Source organism: Sinocyclocheilus rhinocerous, unplaced genomic scaffold (assembly GCF_001515625.1).
Source record: "Sinocyclocheilus rhinocerous isolate Xijiao unplaced genomic scaffold, SAMN03320098_v1.1 scaffold795, whole genome shotgun sequence".
Lineage (NCBI taxonomy): Eukaryota > Metazoa > Chordata > Actinopteri > Cypriniformes > Cyprinidae > Sinocyclocheilus > Sinocyclocheilus rhinocerous.
Window position 1 is genome coordinate 592,954 of NW_015630361.1, and position 25,861 is coordinate 618,814.

The window sequence follows — 25,861 nt, forward strand, 5'->3', positions numbered from 1 at the left end:
TTTGATAAACATGACTCAAGATAACAGTGCGACTACACTAAAAAAGATTTACTGTTATAAAAACACAGAATTGTGAGCATTATTGGAATTTAATTGTTAGAATAAACACGCAACACACGTCGTGCTTGTCATCACAGAATCTAACCAATGAGAATAAAGTGTGTCGTCATCAAGGCTCTGGCAGCCGATTTTGAGCAACTGCAGCGCCTGACCTCGGGGCTGGTCTAGTTTTGCTCTTGCGTTACTTTGACGGCATATGTGATCGTAAGGCGGCTGCAGCGCCGATCAAAGTCGGACAAAGTTTCTAACCACAATGCATTGCATTTGTCAGACGTCAGCCGATCTTTACGGTGCCGTATGAAGTCGAACAAGCCTGTTCTCATGACACTGTTTAATTTAGCCGCATTTAGCAGCGAAACTTGCTAACTAGCACGTTGTTAGGAAAGGCGATTTGCAAAGATTCATTAAAGAGTCATGAAATCCCAGACTACTTTTTCTGAGATTTTAGCAGAGGTGTTTGTGTTGCACATCATAGAAGACAATGTTAGCATTCGATAGTTCTGACTGTTGGAGAAAACTGGTTAATTTTAAGCTTTTTTGCGCTATTTTCATCTTCTGGGTTTAAAATCTACATCGTGTTGACGTCACAATTTGTGACGTGACAAAGGACTGTAGTACATCGATGACGTGTAGGTGTCTATTAAATTATTCATGAGACTGCGTGTTCTTATCCTATGAGAAGGCTTCGCTTAATTATTCACAACAGCATGTGTTAATTTGCTATGACAGACGCTTCAGACGAGACCGCGTACATTAACTGAGAGAAACATTCATAGATTCACAGTGTTTGTTTTTGCTTTGCAATAAGAGTTTCATTCACTTAGTGAGTGTTACCGTTTTTACAGCTCCTTCAAAAGGCTTATATAGATCGGGCGCGCATTCCCTTCAAAAACAAACGTAGCTGCGTCTTCAGCGGCTCAGATGTCGGGAGTAAACAACGACTGCTATGTTCATTACTACATCCAACAACAGAACACCTCAATCACTTAGGACTGTTACAACTCACTCAGGGCGGGTCTAAGGTTGTTATTCAAACAACATGTAAAGGTGAATTTTGCATCCGATGATGACCCCTTTAACATGCATTAATAACATTTTTCAAGCTTGTTGTTGCACAAATTTCTCTTACAAAAGGTACTGTGGTGGTACAATAGGGCCTTTCGCACCGCGGGAACCTTTTCATAGTACCAGAACTAATTGTGGAACTACCCATTTTTTCAACCATCCATCACTTCAGTCATCTTGCCGCGTTAAAACCATAGACTGTATAAAAACAGGTTAAAACGCAGTATCGATCGCCATCTAGTGGCTCGTGTTAAAACCTTTGGTTAAAACAGCATCTAACTGAGGTGTAATGTTTAAGCCGCCCTCTAGGCGGCGGTATCTAAAAAATAAACGCAAACTCACCGCTGACGCTCTTCACTGAAGCTCCTCGGGTAGCATATTCATTTCAAATAACCATGGTTCCATGTTATTTTATTGTTTTTCTAAGTGCTTTGTGTCAGGATGAATAACTAAAAAACAATATTTCTGGAAATATTGTTGATATAATTTTATTTTGGCTCCAAAATGTAGTCATTTAAATTTTTGTGAATTCAACCATCCATCACTTCAGTCATCTTGCCGCGTTAAAACCATAGACTGTATAAAAACAGGTTAAAACGCAGTATCGATCGCCATCTAGTGGCTCGTGTTAAAACCTTTGGTTAAAACAGCATCTAACTGAGGTGTAATGTTTAAGCCGCCCTCTAGGCGGCGGTATCTAAAAAATAAACGCAAACTCACCGCTGACGCTCTTCACTGAAGCTCCTCGATTGTTTACAGTTTTGCCATTTAGCTTCAGCTCAAGTTCTCTCAGTAAAACCGTTTGAATCGTATTTCCAGCATGGGATGCGACGGCGGAACCATTCCTAAAAGACACGAACTGGTTAAAGGACCGAAAAAGGTTGAAAAGGTAAAGAAGTTGCGCTAAACGCTCGATTATTGTCATAAACCTTATGAAATTAGCGTGTAGCGTCTTAGCATGTCAGGAACTCGTGAGTTTAACATCTGTTTTTTTCTTCAGCTGCTGTAGAATTTCAATAAACTAAGCATGGTTCAATGTGTCTTAAATAAACCTTTATTTCCTGGACATAAACATACTGTAGTACTTGGAAATGCACCCTGGTAACGCTACTGAAATTCACAAACCATGGTGTTTACATAGTACACTATGGTATTGCCATGGTAATGTAAATGGTGTTTATATAATTGTTCATGAATTTCAGTACCATGGCATATTTCAAAGTATCACAGTATTACCATTTATACTTTTTAGTACCGTTCTATTGAATGTATTACAGTATCACGGTGTGTGAGCGATATCAGCGCCGTCCTAAATATTGAACTATTATGATTTTATTTATTTGCATATTCATAAACCCTTGCAAAAAGTACATATATTTTTGTAAGGGTTTATGAATATGCAAAAAAATACAATGCGATTCACAAATAAATGTTACACACAAAATAAATGCACACAACTAAAATATATTTCATGCTAAATATTTTAATAATAAAGTATAATATTTATAGCATTTATAATTGGTGTAGCTTTTTTAGCTTGCAAACTTCACAACAGCCATTTATTGAAACTGTATTAAGGCTATTTGTGAATGCATCTCATATTTGTATTAACAGCAATTTCTGAATGCGCTAAATATTTTTTTGTAGGACCCTCATAAACCAGACATTTATTGTTGTGGTTCATAAATCTGAACTTTTTTTTGTTCTACAGGTTGATAAAAACGCAGAACTTGCTGCCAAATGGAAGTACTGTGCGTTGAGTCAGGAGAAGCTGAAGCGGCCCATAGTTGCCTGTGAGCTGGGCAGGTACGTTATTAAATTATGTTCATGTTTTTGCTTAGAAAGGTGATATACAGCTAGCTAAAGCAGTTGTTATTTATTTATTTAGTATAGGGCTGAAAATATTAGTCGACATTATCGACAACGTTGACAATAAAAAATTGTCGACAAATATTTTTGCTGTCAAATAGTCGTTTGATCTCATATGACCTAATGTAAGAGCCTGCAATAACGCGCTTTGACGAGTGTGGCGCTGTAGCGCAAGACTGTAATTCAGCTCTCCTGATGCAAATCAAGAGAAGAAGATGCAGCGGCAGTGCTTCAGAGCAAACTCCGCCGAACCTGATGCTGCTGATCTGCGTTCGGATGAATATGTAAATATATACTGCTGGCTTTCCTCTCAATAACAAAATAAACACATCAAAAACTGACAGCGGTGAGAAAGCAGCAGTTTAAAACACATCTCAGGGCTCTACGCTAACTTTTCTTTTTAGGAGCACTTGTGCTCCTAACTTAAAAAATGTAGGAGCACGTTCAAAATTTTAGGAACACCTTCTAATCAATAATCCAAAATTTTATCAAAAATTAGCCTTCCCATTACGAGGTGATATTTGACTCCTTAAAGTGATTAACAGTGGAATTTTGTTTTTACCTTTGTAATGGCATTTTTCTAACTTTATTAAAAGTTTGTCATCTTTTGTCAAATTCTTAAAAAAATTATATTTTATAAGCTTTTTAAAAATTGTAATTAAAACGACAGAATAAGAACAAGTAGAATAAGAAACATAAGTTAAAAATCTAATGAAATCAGTATTAACAAAATTAATTTGTCGAGGTGGCACAGAAGGAACACAAAAGTGGCTTGGTCTACTTTTAAACATTTAATGAGGCTCAGAGGTAGCATGAGTGCAATTAAATCCATAAATTCATGATGAGATTAATGTTTTAAATATAGAAATATTAAATAATTTAAATAATCAGGTCAGTCGCACTGGTGCTCCTAAAAAAATGTTCATAGTCACACGCAGTAGTTTTCAGTCGCAAATGCAAATGCAAATGGTCGCACTGTAGAGCCCTGCATCTGATTACAGCGATGTGGATGTTTGCTCGAGCTCTGCAGTTCAGTACGTTACTCCAGTAAAGTCCAGTCATGTCACGTTTATTTATATAGTACTTTATGCAATAGATAGCCTTAAATCAAGCAGCTTTACAGTATTGTTAAACATGAAAAACCAGAGTCAGTGTCGCTTTCAGTTAGAATTACAACTTGATTTTCTGTTATAAAGCAGCTCTGCAGTGTGGAGCTAGCAAATGATACAATCTTTTTATTAGTGGGGAAAAAAAACATTTCATTAAAGTTATAGTTTGGTTTGCAGAGATCAAAGCTTGATCTAGCTCAGGACTGTTTTGATTATCATAACCCTATAAGGTATTTTAAGAGAGATTATGTTGTGAATATTAGTTTATCCAAAAATAAAACGTCTTATCATTTAACCTTTATTAAGTTTCTTATCCATATGACTTACAAAAATATATTTTAGGCAGAATGATGTGTCATTCAGCTACTTTTTCATATAGCTAATTAAATGGTGAATAAGAGAGTTTCTCTGCCATCTCATTTTGTGTGCCAAATATATTTATTTGTATAAATTAATTGTATAACTGTAATTACATAATATGACTTTCAAAAGCTGAAGTGATTACCTTAATTTATTTGTTAGAATATGTATTACTCAATATTTTAACTAATTGCAAAAGCTGAATAATCAATTGAGGTCTACTGATTAACCAGCGAAATAATCGCCGATTAGTCGATTAATCAGTCTAATAATCGTTAGATTAATCGACTATCAAAATAATCGTGTGTTGCAGCCCTAATTTAGTAAGTGACCATATGATAAGCAGGATCAGTGCAATATAATTATAGTCAGATGGTCATTATCACAAAATCAAACCTGTCAGGCTGAAATGGGGTTTATTTTGACCGATAATGACTTTCTGCCTTACATAACCTCTGTTCTAAAGAATTACCATTATTATTGCATAACAACCAACCATCGTTTAACTGTGGTATCTGAAATAAGATCAGACTAACCACCATGAATGGATCCTCACGAAAAAGCTCCACAGTTTTCAATAGAATTTGAATTTTTTTGAATAAGCGTCTTTTAGCGACCGATGCGAGTGTTGAATTCGCAGCTCTGGTTGGCATATTTTACCATATTTAAATCCATTCTGCTGATTTTTACTCGTGATGCATGAATCAATGTGAAGAATTATGGTATTAAAATTATGAAAACTATTTTATCTGTATTAAAAATTATTATTCCCATAGTCCCTGAATTATTTAGTATGCGTCTACAATATTTCTGCCAAAACAATATTACTATAGTGTTGATATATAGTGAAGCCATGGTGAATTTTTCAGTATCTGCTTAAAAATAGTTTTTCTTCCACCAGACTGTATAATAAAGATGCGATCATTGAGTACTTGTTGGATAAATCAGCGGAGAGGCCGAACACCGAAGTTGCTGCACACATCCGTAGCATCAAGGTCAGTAAACGCGGACAAATGATCATAATCACATTAAAATATGTGGCATATGCCAAGTGAAAAAAAAAACTGCATGTAAACGGGAGTGAAAATGTTTGCTTATGTCATGTAAATATCTAACTGCAATTAAGTCTTCTGATTACTGTAAATAATCATCGGTGCACATGTAAACGTAGTCACTGAGATACTGTCATACTTTTTATTAATACTTTGAATTAGTTTTTATTTTTGTATTTTCTTTTTTTTTTAATGTCTTTTTGATTATTTTTTTTTTATTTTTTTTTTTTAAATATGCAGTGTTTAAATTTATTTTTCTGGGCAAAAAAGAATGACTATCATATATATTTACAGTGATTTACCGAAGACACCCACTAAAATGTCATTCAATGTAACAATATTTAATATTTAATATATTCTATTAAGGATCACAGTGTAGCCCTAAATGCTAATTAATTGTCATTTTAAATCATCACAGATCTTTGCCACTATCATTCAGATCCCATTTGTCAGCTGCAAGTCATTTAAAATATAATAAAATGTAGTATGATCACTTATAGGACAGAACATTATTTCACCCATATTTTGGTATTTTATTTTCACAAAGGTTATTTGAAACATTAAAGTACAAAAGTTTAATTTAATACGGTTTCGATGCATATGAAACCACTTTTGTGAATTTAATTAGTTGCAGACACCAAAATTAGGCATTTTGCCTTTGACCCACATATAGTATTTATTAATTTTTGGTTCAGTTTTAGCTATTTTAGTACACCCCAAATGTTGCCATGACAACTAGATGAAAAAAAAGTTTTTAGTTAACATTTATATTATTTTATATAACCATTTTTTTTATGGTTTTAGTTAAATCTAATAAGCCTGGTGTGTTTGACAGGACGTGAAGGAGCTGAATCTGACGGATAACCCGGCGTGGGAGGGTGAGAGGCACAACATTAAAGGGGACTGTTATGAAGACATGCACTGCGCCATGTTCATCTGTCCTGTGGTTGGTCTGGAGATGAACGGAAAACACAAGTAAGACCACATCTTGTTCCGCTCATGCACCGCTTTTGACTTCAACCACAGCACTGAATCATACTTTAATAGGAAAGATCGTAGTTAAAGAAGAAGTGTGTGGTGTTAGTATACTTCCCTCTATCTATCTCAGTGTAATGTAAAGAATCAACTTTAAGAAAGCTAATCGTTGGTGGATTCTTCTGAAAGACATTCGGTGTTCAGGAAACTTTCTTAAAAAACACAGCAAAACTATTGGTGCCTAAATGACATGATTCACATAAAAGAGAATTAAAAGTGCAAATAAAGTTTTATACACTGAAAATGTAGTATAATACATTGGGTTGGTGGTAGTTTGGGTGTATTTTTTGTCACTATAAATTTCAGTAATATAAAAAAAATCACCTGATCAGGATGAATAACATCTTTTACTTCTTACATTTTTTTCTTACTATTTTTTACGTAAAAAAAATTTTCTTCACATTTTGCTTTCAAATCATCAAGCCGGTTTGCTTGGTAGACTTCCAATTAGTTTTTGGACAGTAAATGTTTTTGCATAGACAAAAAATATATAGCTTTGTGTACAATATGGTAAATTGCTCATTAGTTAATGCATTGGGTATCATGAAATAACAATGAACATGTTCTACGGAATTTATTACTTGAAATAATAAATGTATTGGTATATGTAGAAATTAACATTAAACTGCTATATTAATAAATGCAGTAAAAATATTTGTTGTTAGTTGAGATTATGATGAAAATATCATAAACAAAAGAATGTAATCTAAAACCAGTTCTGCTAGAGCTTTTCTCTAAACTAACTTTACTTGATGACATTTCGCACTACGCTTTAGTTGGTTAATAAGTAATACTACATTAATTGATGCTAATATCAGTAATTACAAACACATTTTTAAAATCAGAAGTTAATAAGTGTGAATGCATTGTGAACTAACATGAACAAACATTGAACAATTGTGTTTTTATTAACTGTCATTTTTGAACAATGTATATATAGTTATTTATAGTTAATTATAATAATAAAAGTTATTTATATATTTTTTATATAATTTTAATATTGAAGTCACATTGTTCAATATTTTGTTGTCTAATAACATATTAAAATGTGACTAAAGTGGCTGCTGTATTTTGATGTAAATGGATTTTCTATTCATATATTGTCCAACACAGTAAAAATATCAGTACTGTTCCCTGTGGTTATGCACACAATGTGATAAATACAAAAACACCCTATAGATACTAGGGCTGGGTTTTGACACAAATTTCACGATTCGATTCGATTCTCATTCACAAGCTTGTGATTCGATTCGATTACCGATTCGATTTGATTCAATATCGATTATTTTGGATATATATCAGGTACAGTACATGCCAAATTTTCTCAAGGAAAAAACTAATGCTGTAAAATATATATCGAGATATCAATATTTTTTACCCAGCCCTAATAGATACTCTTTTAAAGTTTAAAGCTACCAAGTGGAATATATGTGTTCATTTTTTCACATTGTTAAATTTCTCTTGATATTTTCCTGTTTCCATGAGATGCTTCTTGTGGTTGTAATCACTGTGCTGTTCTGTCTGTCTTGAGGTTTTTATACCTGCAGACCTGTGGGTGTGTTTTCTCCGAACGAGCGCTCAGAGAGGTGAAGACTGAAATCTGCCACAAGGTAGGTGAAAAGCAGCGTTCTTGATTCTCTTGAATCTTTGACCTGTTATCGATCTCTTCCTTTTGTCTTTGCATAGGCGCTTTATTACAGCAGCTGTATGTTAATAATCTTCCTGAAACCTTAGGCCATAAATGACCAGAGGCATAATGTAATTCATTGCTTACTTTATGAAAATTGTCCACACACATTATCTTAGTTAAATGTCGATCAAAGGTCAGAGATAATGGTTTTCAATAGACCTTAATGTGTTTTCATTTAACGTTCAGTTTTTAATAAAGGCTGTTTTGTTTATCTGCTGTCCTGCTTTGAAGTATGAGTTTTTCATAGAGCTTTTGTCTTTAATATGTTTACGCTAATGCACATGCACAGCCTGAACAAGCCTGAAAAAATATTGCTAATTTTACTTCTAATTTGCACCACAGAAATAAATTATATTTTAAAATAATTTACAATAGAAAACAGCTATTTTTAATTGTAAAAAAATATATATTGCTAATTTTATTCCTAATTTGTACCACAGAAATAAATTATATTTTAAAATAATTTACAATAGAAAACAGCTATTTTTAATTGTAAAAAAAAACAAATATATATATATATTGCTAATTTTATTCCTAATTTGCACCACAGAAATTAATTATATTTTAAAATAATTTACAATAGAAAGCAGCTATTTTTAATTGGAAAAATATATATATTGCTAATTTTTTTCCTAATTTGCACCACAGAAATAAATTATATTTTAAAGGGGTGGTTCATTGCGATTAGCACATGCCACTGAGGTGAGGGGCGGGACGATTAGACGTGCACTAGAGGCGGTTTAGCCAATCACAACACACTGGGCTAGCTAACCAATCAGAGCCCATCGCCTATTTCCAAGGGAGGGGACTCATAAAAGAAGGAAATGATCAGTGCATTTTTCAGAGAAGGGACAGAGCGGTGTGGAATAAAGGTAAATTATGTGAAAAATAATGCGTTTTTTAAAAAACGAAGCATTAACACGTTAGACTGCACCCCATAAACACAATCAATCCTAGAAAAAAACCAGTGAACCACCCCTTTAAAATAATTTACAATAGAAAACAGCTATTTTTAATTGTAAAAAAAAAAAATACAGTTTGTACTGTATTTGTGATTAAATAACAATCAAAAACATAAAAAAACGAATTATGAGTGGTATATGTTAATATATTAATGGAACTAAAGTTTAACAAACATTCAGATTTCTATATTAAAGCTGTTCTTTCTGTTTGGGAGTGTTACCAAGATGGCCACTTTGAGAAACAGTATTGACAATATACTATAGCACACTTTTAGGTGCTGTATTGCAGAAATGTTGTTTTTCTAACTGTGAGTCACAATTTCACCCTCAAGTCTCTCACATATATCTAGTTTGACAGTTTCAAATGCGGATGTGGATAATGAGTTGTTATCATAGGCGAAGATAAGCTCTGAGTTAAGCAGTCAGCAGCTCTGGTTGTTTTTTTCTTTGTCCAGGTGATTTGTCACCTTTCTCGTAATGCTGTGTTTACGCTTGTGATTGGATGGAGTTGGACCGTGGCTAATGAGTGCGACTTGTCTTTCATTCTCAGTAGTGAATCATTAACCTCCCAGTCCCCTGCCTCGGTCTAATTGGTTTCAGGCTCAGCTAGCTGCCGTTTCTCTGTGGCATTTGTCTCAATTAATCCGAGCATTAAGGCGGAAATAGGGAAACTGCATCCTGCAGTCCATCTCTTCTCCAAACCGGCATAAACTGGTCAGATCGGTGCAGGTCGGCGTGCTGTGCGTCGACAAACATTCAGCTGTATTTGAATATAGAATATAAACCTCTGAGGGTTATCCATTTCCAAGCAAATTTTTAACTATTCTTGGTGCTGTTAATCATAACCTGTGGTTATGTATTGCGTTACATGTGTCTAGGTTTTGAATAGGCATTTTTCATTCTGTCTTTAACACTAGGGAAAGCTGACCAGATTGCAGGCTTCAACCTTTTTCTTTTTTTTTTGTAGTATCATTTAGAGCAGAACTTGATTGAGGGCCGTGGGCTGAAATAAATATTAAAATATATTTATAAAATTTTTAACATAAAAAAAATGTTTTTCTTTTTTTTTTTAATCTAAAAATTTAAATCTAATCTAAAAATTTGAATTACTTTAGACATAAAGTTATGCTTCAGTGGCATGTTTTTTTTCACCCAAATTTTCATTTTATTTTATTTCTGATTTCATATGCTAAACATTTTTTTTTATATAATAGCATTTATGCATCTTTGGAGACTTTGATGTGAGTTGTACTTGCTCACCAGCTTTCTGTCCACCAGGTGAAAATTATCGTAAAGTCAGAATGTTTAATAAAGTATCAGCACATCTCTCCTCAAAAAACACGAATTGAGAAATCATTTATGTCTGTACTGCAAATGGATGACACATGGCAGTATATACCATCAGCTGTAGTACCATTTTGTGGTGATATGTTTGACTAATTGTCTATTAGTGGTCATGATGTAAATGTTTATGGCTATAATATGTTCTTTTGTCAGCGTCAAAAAAATTACATTGTTGTTAGCAGAGAATTGTTTTTTCTATCCAAGTTGCTAAAGAGGCACATTTATTAAGACCACAATGGAAATGAAAGTGCTTAATGTGTTGGGCTGGGGTTTTTATCAATTCAATGCAGTTGACAGCACTGAAAATGAAGCACAAAAACTGAACAATATGAACAGTGCTGAATTCAGTGTTGGAAACAAAATTGACTTGAGCAGATGTTCATGTGTACATAATTTGCATACAAATTTACATATTGAAAATATGCGGCTTACATTATGAAAGTATTACAGTGGCATGTCATAATGATGCTCACTAAACTCTTGACTAACAATTGGCTCTGTAAGTCACAAATGACAATATTTTCACTATTTTTGGTCAGTTACTGTGTATATCACAGTATAGTGTCCTTTGATTGTAATAGCAGTATTTGTTGTATCTTGGATTTCACAAAGGATTTTTATGCCTTTATTCTTTATTATTTATCCACTTTAAACAGTGCATTATGCAGCAGTTAATAAATAAAAATAAATAGAAATTACGATTACTATTAACAGTACAACAGTTATATTACTCATCACTCACATAACAATCAGTGTTCACATGTTTTCAACATTTATACATCACAAGCTGCATTGCCATGCGGCATGAATATTGACACAGCAAATTTGCACCGTAAAACAGAAAATGTTCCAGTGATGTTTCTATTATTTCTTCCTTCATGTCTACTGTGTCCATGTGAGATGGTACTTTGACGTCAAGAGGAAATAGTGTTTGCTCAGATATATATGCAAAATACAGGGTTTTGAGTGCATGCAGAAGTTGACAAGCCTGTACATATTTCACTTTCATTGTGACTTATTTTGTGGGTGTTTGCTCAAAAACAGTCTCCTGGTTTTAAAATGAGTGTGCTGTTGATGACTTCGACTTCTGTGGTGAGACGCCATGATGGTTGTATGGGAACCGTAGCGTGCTGGAGAACTTTATGTCGGTGCCACAGTTCTAGACAATCCAGGGCTTCTGGGAAGTTTGCAGTCTCAAATTTATTCGCAAACATGCTCTCTTTTTCGATAAGCCACGGTAAGTCACCAATCCCGTAAACGCAGATATCCCTGATGTATTGTCCTGTAGAAAGAAACACAACGGTTTTGGTATCCATAGACACAAGATTGCAGTCCTATGTTTACATGAAAATACAGACTGTTGTTGGGAAGATCTAATGTTATAATGACTGTGCAAAAGCCTCAATTGGCTCGGTCTTAAATAAATGCAATATCAAGGTTTCTAATAACAGTGTTTCTTCGGGACTTTAAAGGGGTCATATGATGTTATTTTAAAGATCATGATTTTGTGTATTTGGTGTAACAGAATATGTTGACATGCTTTAATGTTCAAAAAACACATTATTTTTCAAATACTGTACATTATTGTAGGTCCTCTGTGCCCCGCCTCTCTCAAACACGTCGTTTTCAACAAAGCCCCCTCCTTTGACAAGCGCAGTCTGCTCTGATTGGCCAGCTGACCCAGTGCATTGTGATTGGCCGAACACCACAAGCACACGTCGGAAATGTAACGCCCCTTACTATAATCACTTCAGCTTTCAAAGTAAATATCAAGACAGTTTTAATGTCGTTAGTTTTACCATCAGTTCAAGCCCGAAAGGGCAACAGAGTCGCGTGACAGACAGTGATGATGCAGTACACAAGCCGCGGTTAAGACAGCTGACGTGCTATGATTTCTGACAGGCAGTTCACTCTCCTGTGATGTGACCCTGTTCCCCACACACATTATAAAGAATATCTCTTTGGATTTGAGACTTTAGTCTTTGCAACTTTACAGATCTTCTTTATGCACCAAGAGCTTGTAACACTCCAAAGAGAAAGGAAAACTTGAAATCGCATCATATGACCCCTTTAAAAAGTCCTAATTCTCCCCTTCCGCAAATTAAGGCCTAAAAAGGTAATTAATCGGAGCAGAAAAACGTAAATTCATAAAGTCATTATCAGTCATACCGTCAGTGGGGTATGAAAACTTTTTCTCATGGAATTAAGTTGATTTTTCTCAGCCAATTAGCAGATATTTATTCTTGTCAAATTTTGATCAATTTCTTATAAATCAAGAGGATTATTGAAATTGTCATTTGTGAAATTACACAATATAAAATATGCGTTGCTAATTCAAGACATTCACTTTTGCAGACCATATTGATGTATTGTGTTCCATTCAATTTATTCCTTAAATTTTCTTTACTTGGTCTTAAAAAGGTTAAAAAACTAAATATTACATTTGCCTTCATAAAACCTGCAGAAACCATGGATAAACGTGGCATTGTATACTAGAAATATTGTTGATTCTGTGACAGATTGCTTTGGATAAAACCGTATCCTATGTCAGAGTAAAAAGTGTTCGCTTGACATTCTCGTACCTTTACAGCCCTGGTGTACTGTTCCTTCTTGGTCCTTCCATTTGATTGCACGAACGTTACCTTCCCATTCGCCTTCTACATAACTGCCAGGTGCTTCTGAGTAAACATGCAGGACCAATTTCATGATTGGAAGACCACATGCTTCTGAGCAGTTTTCTGTCATCAATATTTCTGTTATCTTGCTGACTGGAACTGAGTCAACATTGCATTTTAAAGCAAACACACTCATGATTATTGCGTTCTGACTTACCCTTCATGTGATTTAGAGTCACCCAGTAATGCTCATCTGGGCTGAAGGTGTCTCTAGACCACTCCAGCAAGTCTTTGGCCACCTTGTCGTTGAGGACGAACTCCACAAACGGTCTCGTCAAGGAATAATAGGCAGTCCCGAAGTACATTGTCAGGTTGTGAGGAGGTGGTCCCTTCTTTTGACCCTTGCCTTTTGGTGCCACATGGGTGCCCTTTACCTCCTTGTACTGAAAATCAGTCCTGTGCTTCATAGTGGGTGGCTGCCTGATTCCCGGCGTCATGTTCCTGTCTTTCCATTCGGATCCTTGCATGTACCGGACCAGCTCCAGGTTGGTCTGGATTGGAAAGTCCTGGCCGCACAGATTTATAACTCTTTTCCATTTTGTAGGAGACTTCACTAGGTCCTTCATGCAGTTGATGTCAGCCTGCAGACGGGAAAAGCCAGCGTAAGTCACTTTTTCGTTAATGGACGCCACAAAGACGTTCGGGAAGCACCCAGCTAGGTTTCGGACGCTCGTCTTGTATTCTTCCAGTGCTTTAGCATCTATGTGAATGCAGTACACATTCTGTGGCGCATAAGTGGCTCTCAGTAGCCGCACAAACGTTTCCAGCTCTTTGTGGATGGTGATTATGAAAGCCAAAGGAAAGTCTTCTTCTTCTTTGCTCAGCGGCGCCGTAATAAAGTGCAGATCTGACTGCAAAAGAGAGCAGTTTGCGTCCGGTTTGGTCTCATAGCTGATTTTCTTACAGTCTTTTCGCTGCCATGTAAACCCGGGAGTTGCAGGTGGAAGAATGTCACAGCTTTGAGGGGCTGGTGTGGTTTGGCTGCTCAAGTCAGTTGATGGAATGGGGGTGTTGGGTATTTTGGCGTTCAGGTAGATGGCAGAACATATTAGGATGCAGATTCCAAGGCAGAAGAGAAAACTGCACTTGGTGTTCTCAAGCTGGACCATAATAGTCCAGCATCTGAAAAGCAGCTACAGACCTCCTGAAACAGAGCAGAAGAGGAAAATAATAAGAGAGGAAATTGTCACAACATGGGGAAGTGCTCAAATATCACATACCCCTTTCTGTTAATCATTAAATAAGCACAGAACCAATAAACTTCTGGCATAGCAGTTCGTTAATCGTGTTGATAAAGAAGTGAAAGAAGTCTCTTCTGTTCATCAAGTCTGCATTTATTTCATTAAAAATACAGTGAAAATGACCGTAATATTGTGAAATATTATAATTTGAAAGAAATGTTTCCTATGCGTGTTAAATGTAATTAATTTATTTCTGTGATCAAAGCTGAATTTTCAGCATCTATACTCCAGTCTTCAGTGTCACATGATCCTTCAGAAATCATTCTAATATGCTGATTTGCTGCTCAAGAAACATTTCTGATTATTATCAATGATGAAAACAGTTTTGCTGCTTCATAATTATGAGGAAACTATAGAAGATTGTAAAAAAAATGGTGTTGATGAGATTTTAAGAACTACTTAATGGATGACAGCACTGTATGACATAATGGTTCCTTAGAAGGCATGACTGAGTTTCACTAAAGATTTAGTGTGATTTAATGTGGTTGGCTTAAAGTACTGTGTTTTGCGGAAAAAAAAAAGAAAGAATCAAAAATGGGGTATGAAATGATTATTGCGTATACTTAATTTATTAGTGATATTATTAGTTATTAGTGTTTTTGCATTTGATTTTTGTTTTCTTCATCAGTTCTTTGGTTACATGCAGTGCATGTTTTGCAGAAAATAGATAAATATGGCAGGATGCTGTGGTTTTGCTTAATGCTTCTAGATAGAAAGCAAATGTATTTCTGTTGAAATGCATCATCAACATCATATTTAAGAAATCTAATTGTTAAAATGAGGACACCACGAGTTATAAAAAATATTTTGCATTATTAAAGTCCTTTTTGGGTAACATAATTAATGGTAACCGATGACTGTAACTGATGGCTGTATTATACTATTTTGACTGTTTTGTACAGAGTGATGAAAGAAAGTGTCGAACCTGACACCTTGTGTACTTGCCATTTAACTGATAACTTAATTAGGTATTGCATTATCATGAATGGTTATGGGCGAATTGTAAGAGCAGTAGTCTGGCCTTTGCTCAGGTAACTCGGCAAACAAACCAATTACTAAAGAAAACTTGCGCAACTTCTACTTCAGTGGAAACTTTTACATCAAGCGTAAATTGAACAGTAAATTGAAATCAAGTGTAACACAAATGTATAGAGTTTTTGTAGTCTAGGAAGTCTCAACTATTGATTGATTAAGGAAGTGTTTAAAAAGCACATGAACATGAACTTTAAACTCATTCCAGATCTACAGTGCGTTAGGTGTTAATCACAATGCTATATATTAATCGCTTCCTCAACTTTAATATATATGCTTTCAAACAATCTCAGTGCCATTACATGGTTTTGTATCGAAATATGACTAATTTTCTAAATGTCTCAGTAGTCGTTAGATAGCAAATGAACTAAAGCACCTGCTAAGATAACGAGTGTACAATCAAACCTCAGGCTTCAAGAGTAACAGACTGGTATCACTAAAAATGTGCTAATGGAGAAAAAAAAAATGTTCCAACTCTGACAGTATAACCAGCCTTTATACAATATACATTAGATTTTTTTTGTAGTTAAAAAGCAAAATGAAACCTCTTTACAGGCTCTCCGCCACATGTTTTGGTTTTCTGAAGCATAAACATCAAGTGCATTAGACACAGGCCAGTAATCCATGAGTCAAAGTGTGCTTACCTTTCAGCTCAAGCCGTTTCCACTCCTTAAATAGGAAATGGGATTAAACATCCACAAACGCGCTAACATCCGCATGACCTCTGTCTAAAAGGCTCCTCCATGAGCAGAAATCCCTGCCGAGTGTCTGTCTTTCTGTGAGAGAGTGAAATAATTGAAATAGAAATATTATTATGTAATTGTAACTTTATTATTTTAAAAACTTCATTAAGTGTAATTTTAACAAATCAGTAAATTTTTACCTTCAATATTATAAGTAATGTATTACCAACTGACTCTCATGTATATTTTACAGCATTAGTTGAGAGATTTTTTTTTTGAAAATTTGGTGTACTGTACCTGACATGTATCCAAATGAATCGATATTGAATCAAATTGTTAATCGAATCGAATCGCAAGCTTGTGAATGAGAATCAAATCGAATCGTGACATTTGTGTCAAAACCCAGCCCTAGTCCATATATATAGTAGCTTTGTGTAAATAACAGGGTATAATTTTACATTTGTTTTTGCAGAAATGCTTTTTAAATTTGGAATTATATGCATTGAAGAAATTGTGCACAATAAGATCAGGAATGTGGGAATTAGTTATTAATTGGTTCAGTTTTAAACAAGTAGTTGTCATGCATAAAAATGAATATTCTGTCATCAGAATATTGCATTTTGAATTTGAATAAGGACTGTCAAACTAAAAAAAAAAACAATAAAGCTAAAATAGCTACTTTAATAGTCCATATATAGTAGCCTAAATAAGTGGCCAAAATTGTACATTTTTATTGCAAAAATGCTTGTGGAAATTATGCACTTCTAGTAAATTTTAGTAACGTGGGAATTAGTTACTAATTGGTTCAGTCTTAAACAAATAGTTGCCATCGTGCATAAAAATGAAAATTCTGTCATTGTTTAGTCATTTATTTTGATCACTTTGCATTTTGAATGTGAACAAGGATGGGCAAGCTTCAGATATAACAAAAAATAGCTATTTTAGCAGTCCATATATGTATCTGTGTAAATAGCAGACCAAAAATTTACATTTTTATAGCAAAGGTGCTTTTTAAATTTGCAATAATGTGCATTGAGGAAGTTGTGCACAATCATATCAGAAAGTGAATTGAAAGTCCATTTTAATTTTCATAATTGATTACGTTTTTAAACAAATTGTTGCTATCTTTCCTAAAAATGTTAATTTTGTCATTATTTAGTCATTTATTTTTATTATTTGCATCTCGACTGTGAACAAGGAAATTTTGAATAATTTGCATTGAGCAAATTGTGCACAATAAGATCATGAATGTGCATTAAGAAAGTACATTTTCATTTTTTAAATTTCATTTTGAGTCCATTTTAATTACTATCATGCATAAAAATACAATTCTGTCATCATTTAGACATTTATTTTGATCATTTGTATTTTAAATGAGCAAGGACTGTCAATCTTCAAAAGTAACAAAGCTCAGTAAAAAAAATAGCCTATACTAAATTTTATAGCAACAATAATAAAAGGGAATTGTGCACAATAAGATCTAGAATGTGTTTTAAGAAAGTGAATGGTTACAGTTAGTGATTTTATATGGTTTCAGGTTTACGGTTGACTAAAACAGTTATAATGGTCTTAAAGAATGGCTTTCATACACATAAGGCACAGTGGAGAGTTAGTTTGTTGATTTAATTCTTAAATGAATTCTTAAAATGTAAATTCTGTAATCATTTAGTTGTTTAGTCATTTGCATTTTGAATGTAAACAGAGTGTCAAGCTTCAAAAATAGCTACTTTAGCAGTCCATGTAAAGTAGCTTTTAGAAACAAGACCAAAATGTTACATTTGTATTGCAAAACTGTTTTTTGTTTAATCTGCAATAACGTGCATTGAGGAAATTGCGCACAGTAAGAGCAGAAATGTGTATTAAGGAAGTAAATGTTGTCCGTTTGGATTTTTATGCTGACTTTAAAGCATCAACCAGATTTAGTTTAGTTTGTTTAGTAGATGCTGCAGATTTGTTTCACTCTCCAGCTTTACCTTCATAATCTTCATCTCTGTTTGCTCTCTCCACCTCCTGTTCGCTTCTTCAGATGCTTGCTTTGCAGATAAATACGATTCCAGATGCATTAGCTCCTTGTTTATTCCCGACCTGAGCGCAGAGACCGAAAGCAACTGACCTGTAGTGAGCCCGAGGGCTGGCGGCCCGTGCGTTTGCTGATGCATGAGAGAGATTAGCGCTCTTGTGTGTGCAGGACAATAGCTGCTGCTGAATGCCTGTGTCATTGTGTGTGCGTTTGGCTTTCGGGTAACTTAGTCATCAGTGCAACATTTTTCTGCTTTTCAGGCAAAGCCGTCATACCTGCTTTATGACCTGTTTAGTGACATATTATCAGTTCTCCAGTTTGTGCACTTTGCTTTCAGACAGTTTTTAGGTAGCTGTGTATTATCATAGTCTTATCATACACTTTACTACACTGGAAAAAAAAAATGTTTTTTTCAAAGTTGTAAATAATGATTATTGGAGCGTGTTTTACAGGAAAATGCTTTTTCAGATTTTCTACCTCAAAATTTTACATTCAATTCAATGTGTTACTTGCCATGTTACTTGTTTTTATTGTGTATACATGTTTTATTTTTCATTTTAGATTTACATTTTATTTTTAATTATTTAAATTTATTTTATTATCATGCGTATGTTTTGTGTTTTTCTTTATTTAATTTAATTTAATTTTTTTAATGTAATTTTTAATTTTACTTTTTTTATGTATGAATTTTTTTGTGCCAAAACTAGTCATTTAACAGTATTTAGATTTTTCCATAGTTTTAATATTCACGTTCTTGTGTCTTTTTTTTTTAAGTGTGGAGATCCTTTCCAAGAAGACAACCTTGTGATGCTGAATGGGTCTAAAGAGGAGGTGGAGAAGCTACAGAAGGCTATGGAGGAGCGCCGATTAAAGGCTAAAACTGCAAAAGTAAATTGATGCCTTGCTGATATAGAATTGCAGTGGTCTTTGGGATGTGCTTGGTGGAAGCTACGCTTAAAAATTGCCAGTAAAAGCAAATTCATTATCGTAAAGTAATTTGTAAGAGATGAGGAAATGTAAATGCACCCTGAACATAACTGAATGAGCAAAAACCACTTTCACTTCCTTTATTTCCACTTCCATATTTTTTTTGTTTTTAGACATTTTTAAGAACATTTTTCATGTTAGGCATTTTTTTTTTTTCTATGCAGAAATCAAAGAAGAGCAAAGATACTAAAGTCTCCAAGTCGCTGGATTCAACAGGTACAGTAACATGTACCGTTTGCATTATAAATCACATTAAAGTTTCTCATCAGTGTGTAGAATTTCTTGTACAAATTATCAACAAAGGAGTAGTTTGAAAGTTTGGTATCATTTACTCTCCCTTATGATTCCAAGCCCTTGTTCATTTCTTTCTTTTCATGTGAAAAAACACAATTAGATCAAGTTTGAGATTGTGTTTCCTCTAAAAATGTGAATACACTTTCATTGTCCACTGATAATCATCAGCGCTTCACCAGAGCTGTCAAACCTTTTTCGCAGCATATCACAATCAGCCATGTGACGATGATTCAATGCCACTGTCTGTGATGTAAAATATTGAGCAATGCAATATTGAGCAATGCAATATTGAGTAAGTGAAGTGACATGTGGCCAAGTATGGTGACCCATACTCGGAATTAGTGCTCTGCATTTATCCCATCCAAAGTGCACACACACAGCAGTGCACACACACACCCGGAGCAGTGGGCAGCCATTTTTTTTGCTGCGGCGCCCGGGGAGCAGTTGGGGGTTCGGTGCCTTGCTCAAGGGCACCTCACCGTATTGAAGGTGGGAGAGAGCGCTGTACATTCACTCCCCCCACCTACAATCCCTGCCGGTACGAGACTCGAACCCGCAACCTTTGGGTTACAAGTCCGACTCTCTAACCATTAGGCCACGACTTCCCCCATTTGATCTCTTATATAATATAATTGAGCTTGCTTATGCAGGTCTCACAATCTCTCTGTTTCTGTCTGTCTTTCCCTCTCAATAGTGAACTGTGAGGGGACGGACAACACCCTGTGGAGTTTTGGACGCGGCTCCATGCTGAAGAGTTTAGACCCCATCCTGATCACCATCATCGTGATGAGCGCCGTGGGAGTCCTGCTGGGTGCCGTGTGCGGGGTGCTGTTCTACTGCGCATGCGCTCACACTACAAACAGGAACCTCTCCGCTCTGGAGAACTACAACTTTGAACTGGTGGATGGCGTCAAACTAAAAAAAGAAAAACTCAGTGCACAGAAATCTTACACAGAGGCATGAGGAATGCTGGACGAACCCAGGAAGCACTTGCTGGACAATATTGGAGGAACGTTCTTAGAACGTTGTTGCAACGTTTCTCAATGTCGGGTACAAGACTCGAACCCGCAACCTTTGGGTTACGAGTCCAACTCTTTAACCATTAGGTCACGACTTCCCCAAAATCTTAGCAATGCAATGCTAAGACTGATATTTAAACATAAATGCTATATTTAATATTTTACTATTATTTATACACCATTATAAATTGTTTTCATATTGTAAATTACATTTTCTTTTAAGATTTTTCATTTTTGAGCTATTTGATTTTTAATAATTACATATATATGATTTATTTGGTTTTGTAAGACTTAGAATATAGTGCACATACTGTTAAGTTGAGTTGTGATTAGGAGTGAGATTAGGAGACTTTTCTAGGTAGAAGAATGTTCCTGTGAAATAATTCCTGTGGGTAGATTTTTCTGTATGTAAACAACCCCTGTCCTTTTGCGCATATTGTGTGAAAGTTGTACCTGGTTTACCGGATTTACCAGCATTACATCATCAAGACAGCTTTGTTGAAATATCCAGAGTGACTTTTAAAAAAAACGAGCTCAGTAAGAAATGCAATCACACTAGTCTCATGTTAACACCTATAATGGCACAGTAGACCTTTATCAGTGTTCTCACTGCAAGGACATTTTTTTTTATACCGAACAGCGTTAGAGTATAATTAACTCAAAAGTTAAAACTCAAGATAACTGCAAATGCATACTGAACCAATATGACGCTTGTGATGAAAGTCTGCTTTTGTGTCAGTCACAAGACAGGGCATTTTAAAGAATAAAAAGCAATTCCCTGCCAGAAATGCCCATAGACCTTCATTGCAAGTACAGTTTTTAATAAACTGAAAGACGAGTTAAATGAGGTCTGTAGTAATTGTCAGTACATCACAGGTGCTGTGGATAGATATTGAACCCATAACATTCCTTTCATCTTTATTACCAAGTATGTGAGGAATTAAGGTTAAACTTTGTGTAGAAATGACTGACAGGAGTTATCAATGTAGGACAACAGTCAATATTCACTGAAGTTTTTTATCCTTCAGTATGAATCAGGCTAAAATAAAGTTGACGTGATTATCCGTGAGGAGAATCTGAGGTCATCAAAACTATGGCAAAACACACTGACACAAATACAAATTCAATTAAAATTGGAATGAAACTGTAATTATCCATAATCTCTTATAGATGCATTCAGAGAAGGGAATATTTGGCATATTCTTTTATGCCAAAAATCATTAGGATATTAAAGGGGTGGTTCAGTGGTTTTTTTCTAGGCTTGATTGTGTGTACATTTTTTAGCACCCTCAGATTCCAGATTTTCAAATAGTTGTATCTCGGCCAAATATTGTCCTATCCTAACAAACCATACATCAGTGGAAAGCTTATTTATTTAGCTTTCAGATGTATTCATCTCAATGACAAAAAAATGACCCTTATGACTGGTTTTGTGGTGCAGGGTCACATTTAAAGAAAAATAAAACATATTCTGGATTTTTGCTGTATTTGAAGTAGCACACAACCTTTATACATGTTCCTCTAAAGAGAGCCAGATATCAAAATTTAAAACATCTTTGTTTGCTCTGCTGGAATGGGGAAACCACACTGGCTTCATTTACTGCACTTCATAAATGTGCCATGCTTCATGTTTGCTATTTGATTGTACATTAACTAATGAGCTGTTAAACTTTACATGATATGATCCGGATTGCCAATAAGCTTTTGTAATTTCATTTAAGGTGAGATCATCCTGTGGTTTCAGGGATGAAAATATGTGTTGTATGTTGTTTTCTGTCATGCGTTGTGGCAAATACATTTTTTTTTTTTTACATTTAATATGAGCTGCTAATTGAAATGCTGTGTATGATAGTTTTAAATTTAGTTTGAGTATAACATTTCACAGTGGGACTTCACAAATATTTATTTATTTATTATTATTAATAATATATAATATTTATTTATTTAAATATTATTTTTGGTGTATTTAATGTCAGTCATCCAAAAGCATCAGCTTAACCTCTTATCTCACATATTCTCAGAAAACATAATTATATATACAGTATATATGTATATATAAATGAAAGTAAATATTTAAAAATATATATTTTTTATTTATAAATCAAAATTAAAATAAAAAAGAAGGAAAAAAACGAAGTTAACACATTAATAAAAACTGTAATATCTCAGTGATACTAAAATAGCACTGGTTTGAACTTCCCAATAATGGTTGAACAACTAATTGTAGTACTTTATTAAACTAGTACAACTACTAAATATTGTTTTTTTCCTCTTGTGATGGCAGGAAGCTGTAACACCTCGGAGACTAAATCTACATCACTGAATGGAGAAGGCAGCAGTGGAAGCTGCAGTGATTCAGGTATCCCAGCATGCCAGAGTACAGAAGGGCTAGATTTACATGTGAAATGGAAATATGTGTAAATGTTTTTGAAAGCACATTCATATCAGGGTTGGTTTCACAAATGTGGAGTCTGTAGATGTGATGCATTTCAACTTCAAAAGAAATATGTTGCTGCATTAATTCCTGATATTATGCAACATGGTCAGGTCATGTGAAACAGTTATCACTGCATACTGGTTACCATAGTGTTTTTGCATAGTAGGTAGTATACATACTATGCAGTATGCTGAAAGCAGTTTATGGTAGTATGCATTCGTTATATTCAAGTGAACTCATATTATGTTGTAGAACTCCAGCACAGGCTTTAATGTTAGCAGTGAATGAAAGGTTTTTATTTAATTTCATTTAATTGACTTTTTGCTGGAGTATATGATGTATATTCAAATAATTATGTATACTACTGTTCAAAAAATTGGGCTCAGTAAGATTTTTTAAACATGTTTTTAAAAGAAGTCTCTTATGACCAAGGTCAAAAATATAGTAAAACAGTGAATATTGTGAAACATCATTACAATTTAAAATAACTTTTCTATGTGTATATATTGTAAAATGTAATTGATTGCTGTGATCAAAGCTGAATTTTTAGTGTCACATGATCCTTCAGAAATCATTCTAATATGCTGATTTGCTGCTCAAGAAACATTTCTGATTATTATCAATGTTGAAAGCAGTTGTGCTGCTTCATGTTTTTGTGAAAGCTGTGATCATTTTTTTTCAGGATTCTTTGAAGAACAGAATTTATTTGTAATTTATTGTAACAGTATAAATGTCTTTACTGTCTCTTTTGATCAATTTAATGCATCCTTGCTGGGAAAAAAATCACCCTAAACTTTTGAATGGTAGTACATTTACATTTAATAATAGGCATTTAAGTACACATCATACAAATATTAAAGTATAAGTCCTCAATGACCCTCTCGATATCAATACTAATATCAGCATGAAAAATAGCCTATAATAACACAAAACATCTTACTAGCCATCGTTTTCTCAAAGTGTGGTGTCCTCACTGAATCTGTGCAAGCCACACGGGATATTAACAAACAAATGAATTATCCCTACTATACAAATGAAGTGGTCATGTCACTTAGGGACATTCAGCCTGTATGTGCACAGTAGGTTTAGAGACTATAATCTAGAAAGACTTTAAAATAAGAATATAATCGTGCAATGAGGACAGTCATGCAGAATTATGAATAAGGGTCACATGTAACGTAAGTTTTGTGCTTACCCTCAGGCCACCCAAGAGTTTGTTTGTTCATGGAAACAGATTTGGAGAAGTGTAGCATTGCATCACTTGCTCACCAACGGATGCTCTGCAGTGAATGGGTGCCGTCAGAATGAGAGTCCAAACAGCTGATAAAAACATCACAATAATCCACACCACTCCAGTCCAACAGTTAACATCTTCAGAAACCAAAAGCTGAATGTTTGTGTTTGCTTCTGTTGAAAATATGAGTCCATAATCCATAATGATGCTTCCTCCAGTGAAGAAGTCCATCTCCTGTTGTCCTTTCACTTCAAAATCCATCAACATGTTGGTTTTGGAATGTTTTGGCTTGTAAACAGAGCTTGATCTGTGCAGATTTCTCTCCTGATTCAGACCAGACAACTTCTTAAGCAAAAAAAAAAGCAATATTATGGATGGAGTATTATAGCTGGAAGTAATGGTTTGAAGTTAAAAACGTCTTAATGATGGATTTGTTTCTTACAAACACACAGCTTTTCACTTCTCAAGACATTAACTGATGGACTGGAGTGGTGTGGATTATTGTGATGTTTTTATCAGCTGTTTGGACTCTCATTCTGACGGCACCCATTCACTGCAGAGGATCCACTGGTGAGCAAGTGATGCAATGCTACATTTCTCCAAATTTGTTCCAATAAAGAAACAAACAATTTTCATCAATTTTCAGCAAATTTTAATTTTTGGTTGAACTATTCCTTTGAGAATGGATGTTAAAGATTAGTTAACCCCTGGAGAAGTCATGCATCTGATGGTTCAATCACTCAAGCTGTGTTTGTCTTTTTCCCCACTCAGCTCCGGGACCGTCCACATCCGGCGAGTGCTCTAAGATGTTAGAGGCCCCCGCGGGACCCATCACTGGCAGTAAGAGATCGATCCAGGACATGAAGGACAAATCTGAGACATACAAGTCACTCTTCACCTCCCACAGCTCTGCCAAACGTACCAAAGACCAGACGTCCAACTGGGTCACACACACGCCTTACCACTTTTGAGTGTGTTCTTCTTAGTGAAGCTCGCTCTCTAGTGGTCAGGCTTTGTAGGAGAAACATTCTGACTGGTGGATTGTTTTTAGCAGATTTCTTTTTTCACCATTGCATTTTATTTACCTTTATAAGATTATCTTAATTTAGTTGCATGCTTAAGTGTTTATTTTCAGTAAACCCATGTTGGCTTGAGTGTTAAATGTCTTTTCCATTAACATTTTTTGACTGGATTGTGTTTTGCAGCAGCCTCTTGTTTTAAGCCACTTTATTTAGGTTTAAACATGAAATGTATTGCAGTAAAAACAAACTTAAAGGCAGATAACTTTGTTTTCCAACTCAGGAGCATAAATACGTGTTCTTGAAGCGCTTGAGCGTTTCTTGTTACGGTATCACAGAAATAACCTACTAGTTCCAGTAGTTATGTATTGTACTTTTAAACATGCATTATTTGTGAACACAATGAAGGTCCGATCTGGGAGAAATCATGCGCTGTTGCAATACTGCTTTTGACCACAGGGTGGCAGTACATGTCTAAGAATAAGCGCTGCCGTAGTCAAACAGAAGGAGATCTGATGTAGTTGTCGGTTTCTTGGCTTTTTGCAGTTCCCCGTAATGTAATAGTTTGTTCATCTGACAGGTGCATAAATAAAATCCAGACTCTACATTTTCAGGTATGTGTCTTAATTCTCATGTGCGTGAGAAAGCTTGAAAAATAGCATGCTTGGAATGTC

The 25,861-nt window shown here is 34.9% G+C and overlaps 2 protein-coding genes across 4 annotated transcripts; one reads left to right on the forward strand and one right to left on the reverse strand.

The window, feature by feature from the left end:
• Positions 1 to 1,840: 1,840 nt before the first annotated feature.
• Positions 1,841 to 25,795, forward strand: LOC107740265 (protein RTF2 homolog). The gene is made up of 9 exons (XM_016552636.1): positions 1,841 to 2,014; positions 2,837 to 2,931; positions 5,365 to 5,458; positions 6,351 to 6,490; positions 8,082 to 8,160; positions 18,972 to 19,085; positions 19,349 to 19,400; positions 22,782 to 22,856; positions 24,940 to 25,795. Exons 1-9 carry the CDS (start codon positions 1,946 to 1,948, stop codon positions 25,137 to 25,139), a joined length of 918 nt encoding a protein of 305 aa, XP_016408122.1. The 5' UTR covers positions 1,841 to 1,945; the 3' UTR covers positions 25,140 to 25,795.
• On the reverse strand, positions 10,579 to 18,346 carry LOC107740264 (beta-1,3-galactosyl-O-glycosyl-glycoprotein beta-1,6-N-acetylglucosaminyltransferase 7-like). Of its 3 annotated transcripts, none has more exons than XM_016552635.1 (4): positions 16,139 to 16,245; positions 13,379 to 14,365; positions 13,129 to 13,221; positions 10,579 to 11,828 (listed from the first exon to the last, which is right to left on the reverse strand). In XM_016552635.1, exons 2-4 carry the CDS (start codon positions 14,328 to 14,330, stop codon positions 11,581 to 11,583), a joined length of 1,293 nt encoding a protein of 430 aa, XP_016408121.1. In that variant the 5' UTR covers positions 14,331 to 14,365; positions 16,139 to 16,245; the 3' UTR covers positions 10,579 to 11,580. The 3 variants fall into 3 exon arrangements, with proteins under 3 accessions (XP_016408121.1, XP_016408120.1, XP_016408118.1); XM_016552634.1 differs by lacking the exon at positions 16,139 to 16,245 and adding an exon at positions 18,151 to 18,346 and having other exon boundaries at positions 10,580 to 11,828; positions 13,129 to 13,224; XM_016552632.1 differs by having other exon boundaries at positions 10,580 to 11,828; positions 13,129 to 13,224.
• Positions 25,796 to 25,861: the final 66 nt, after the last annotated feature.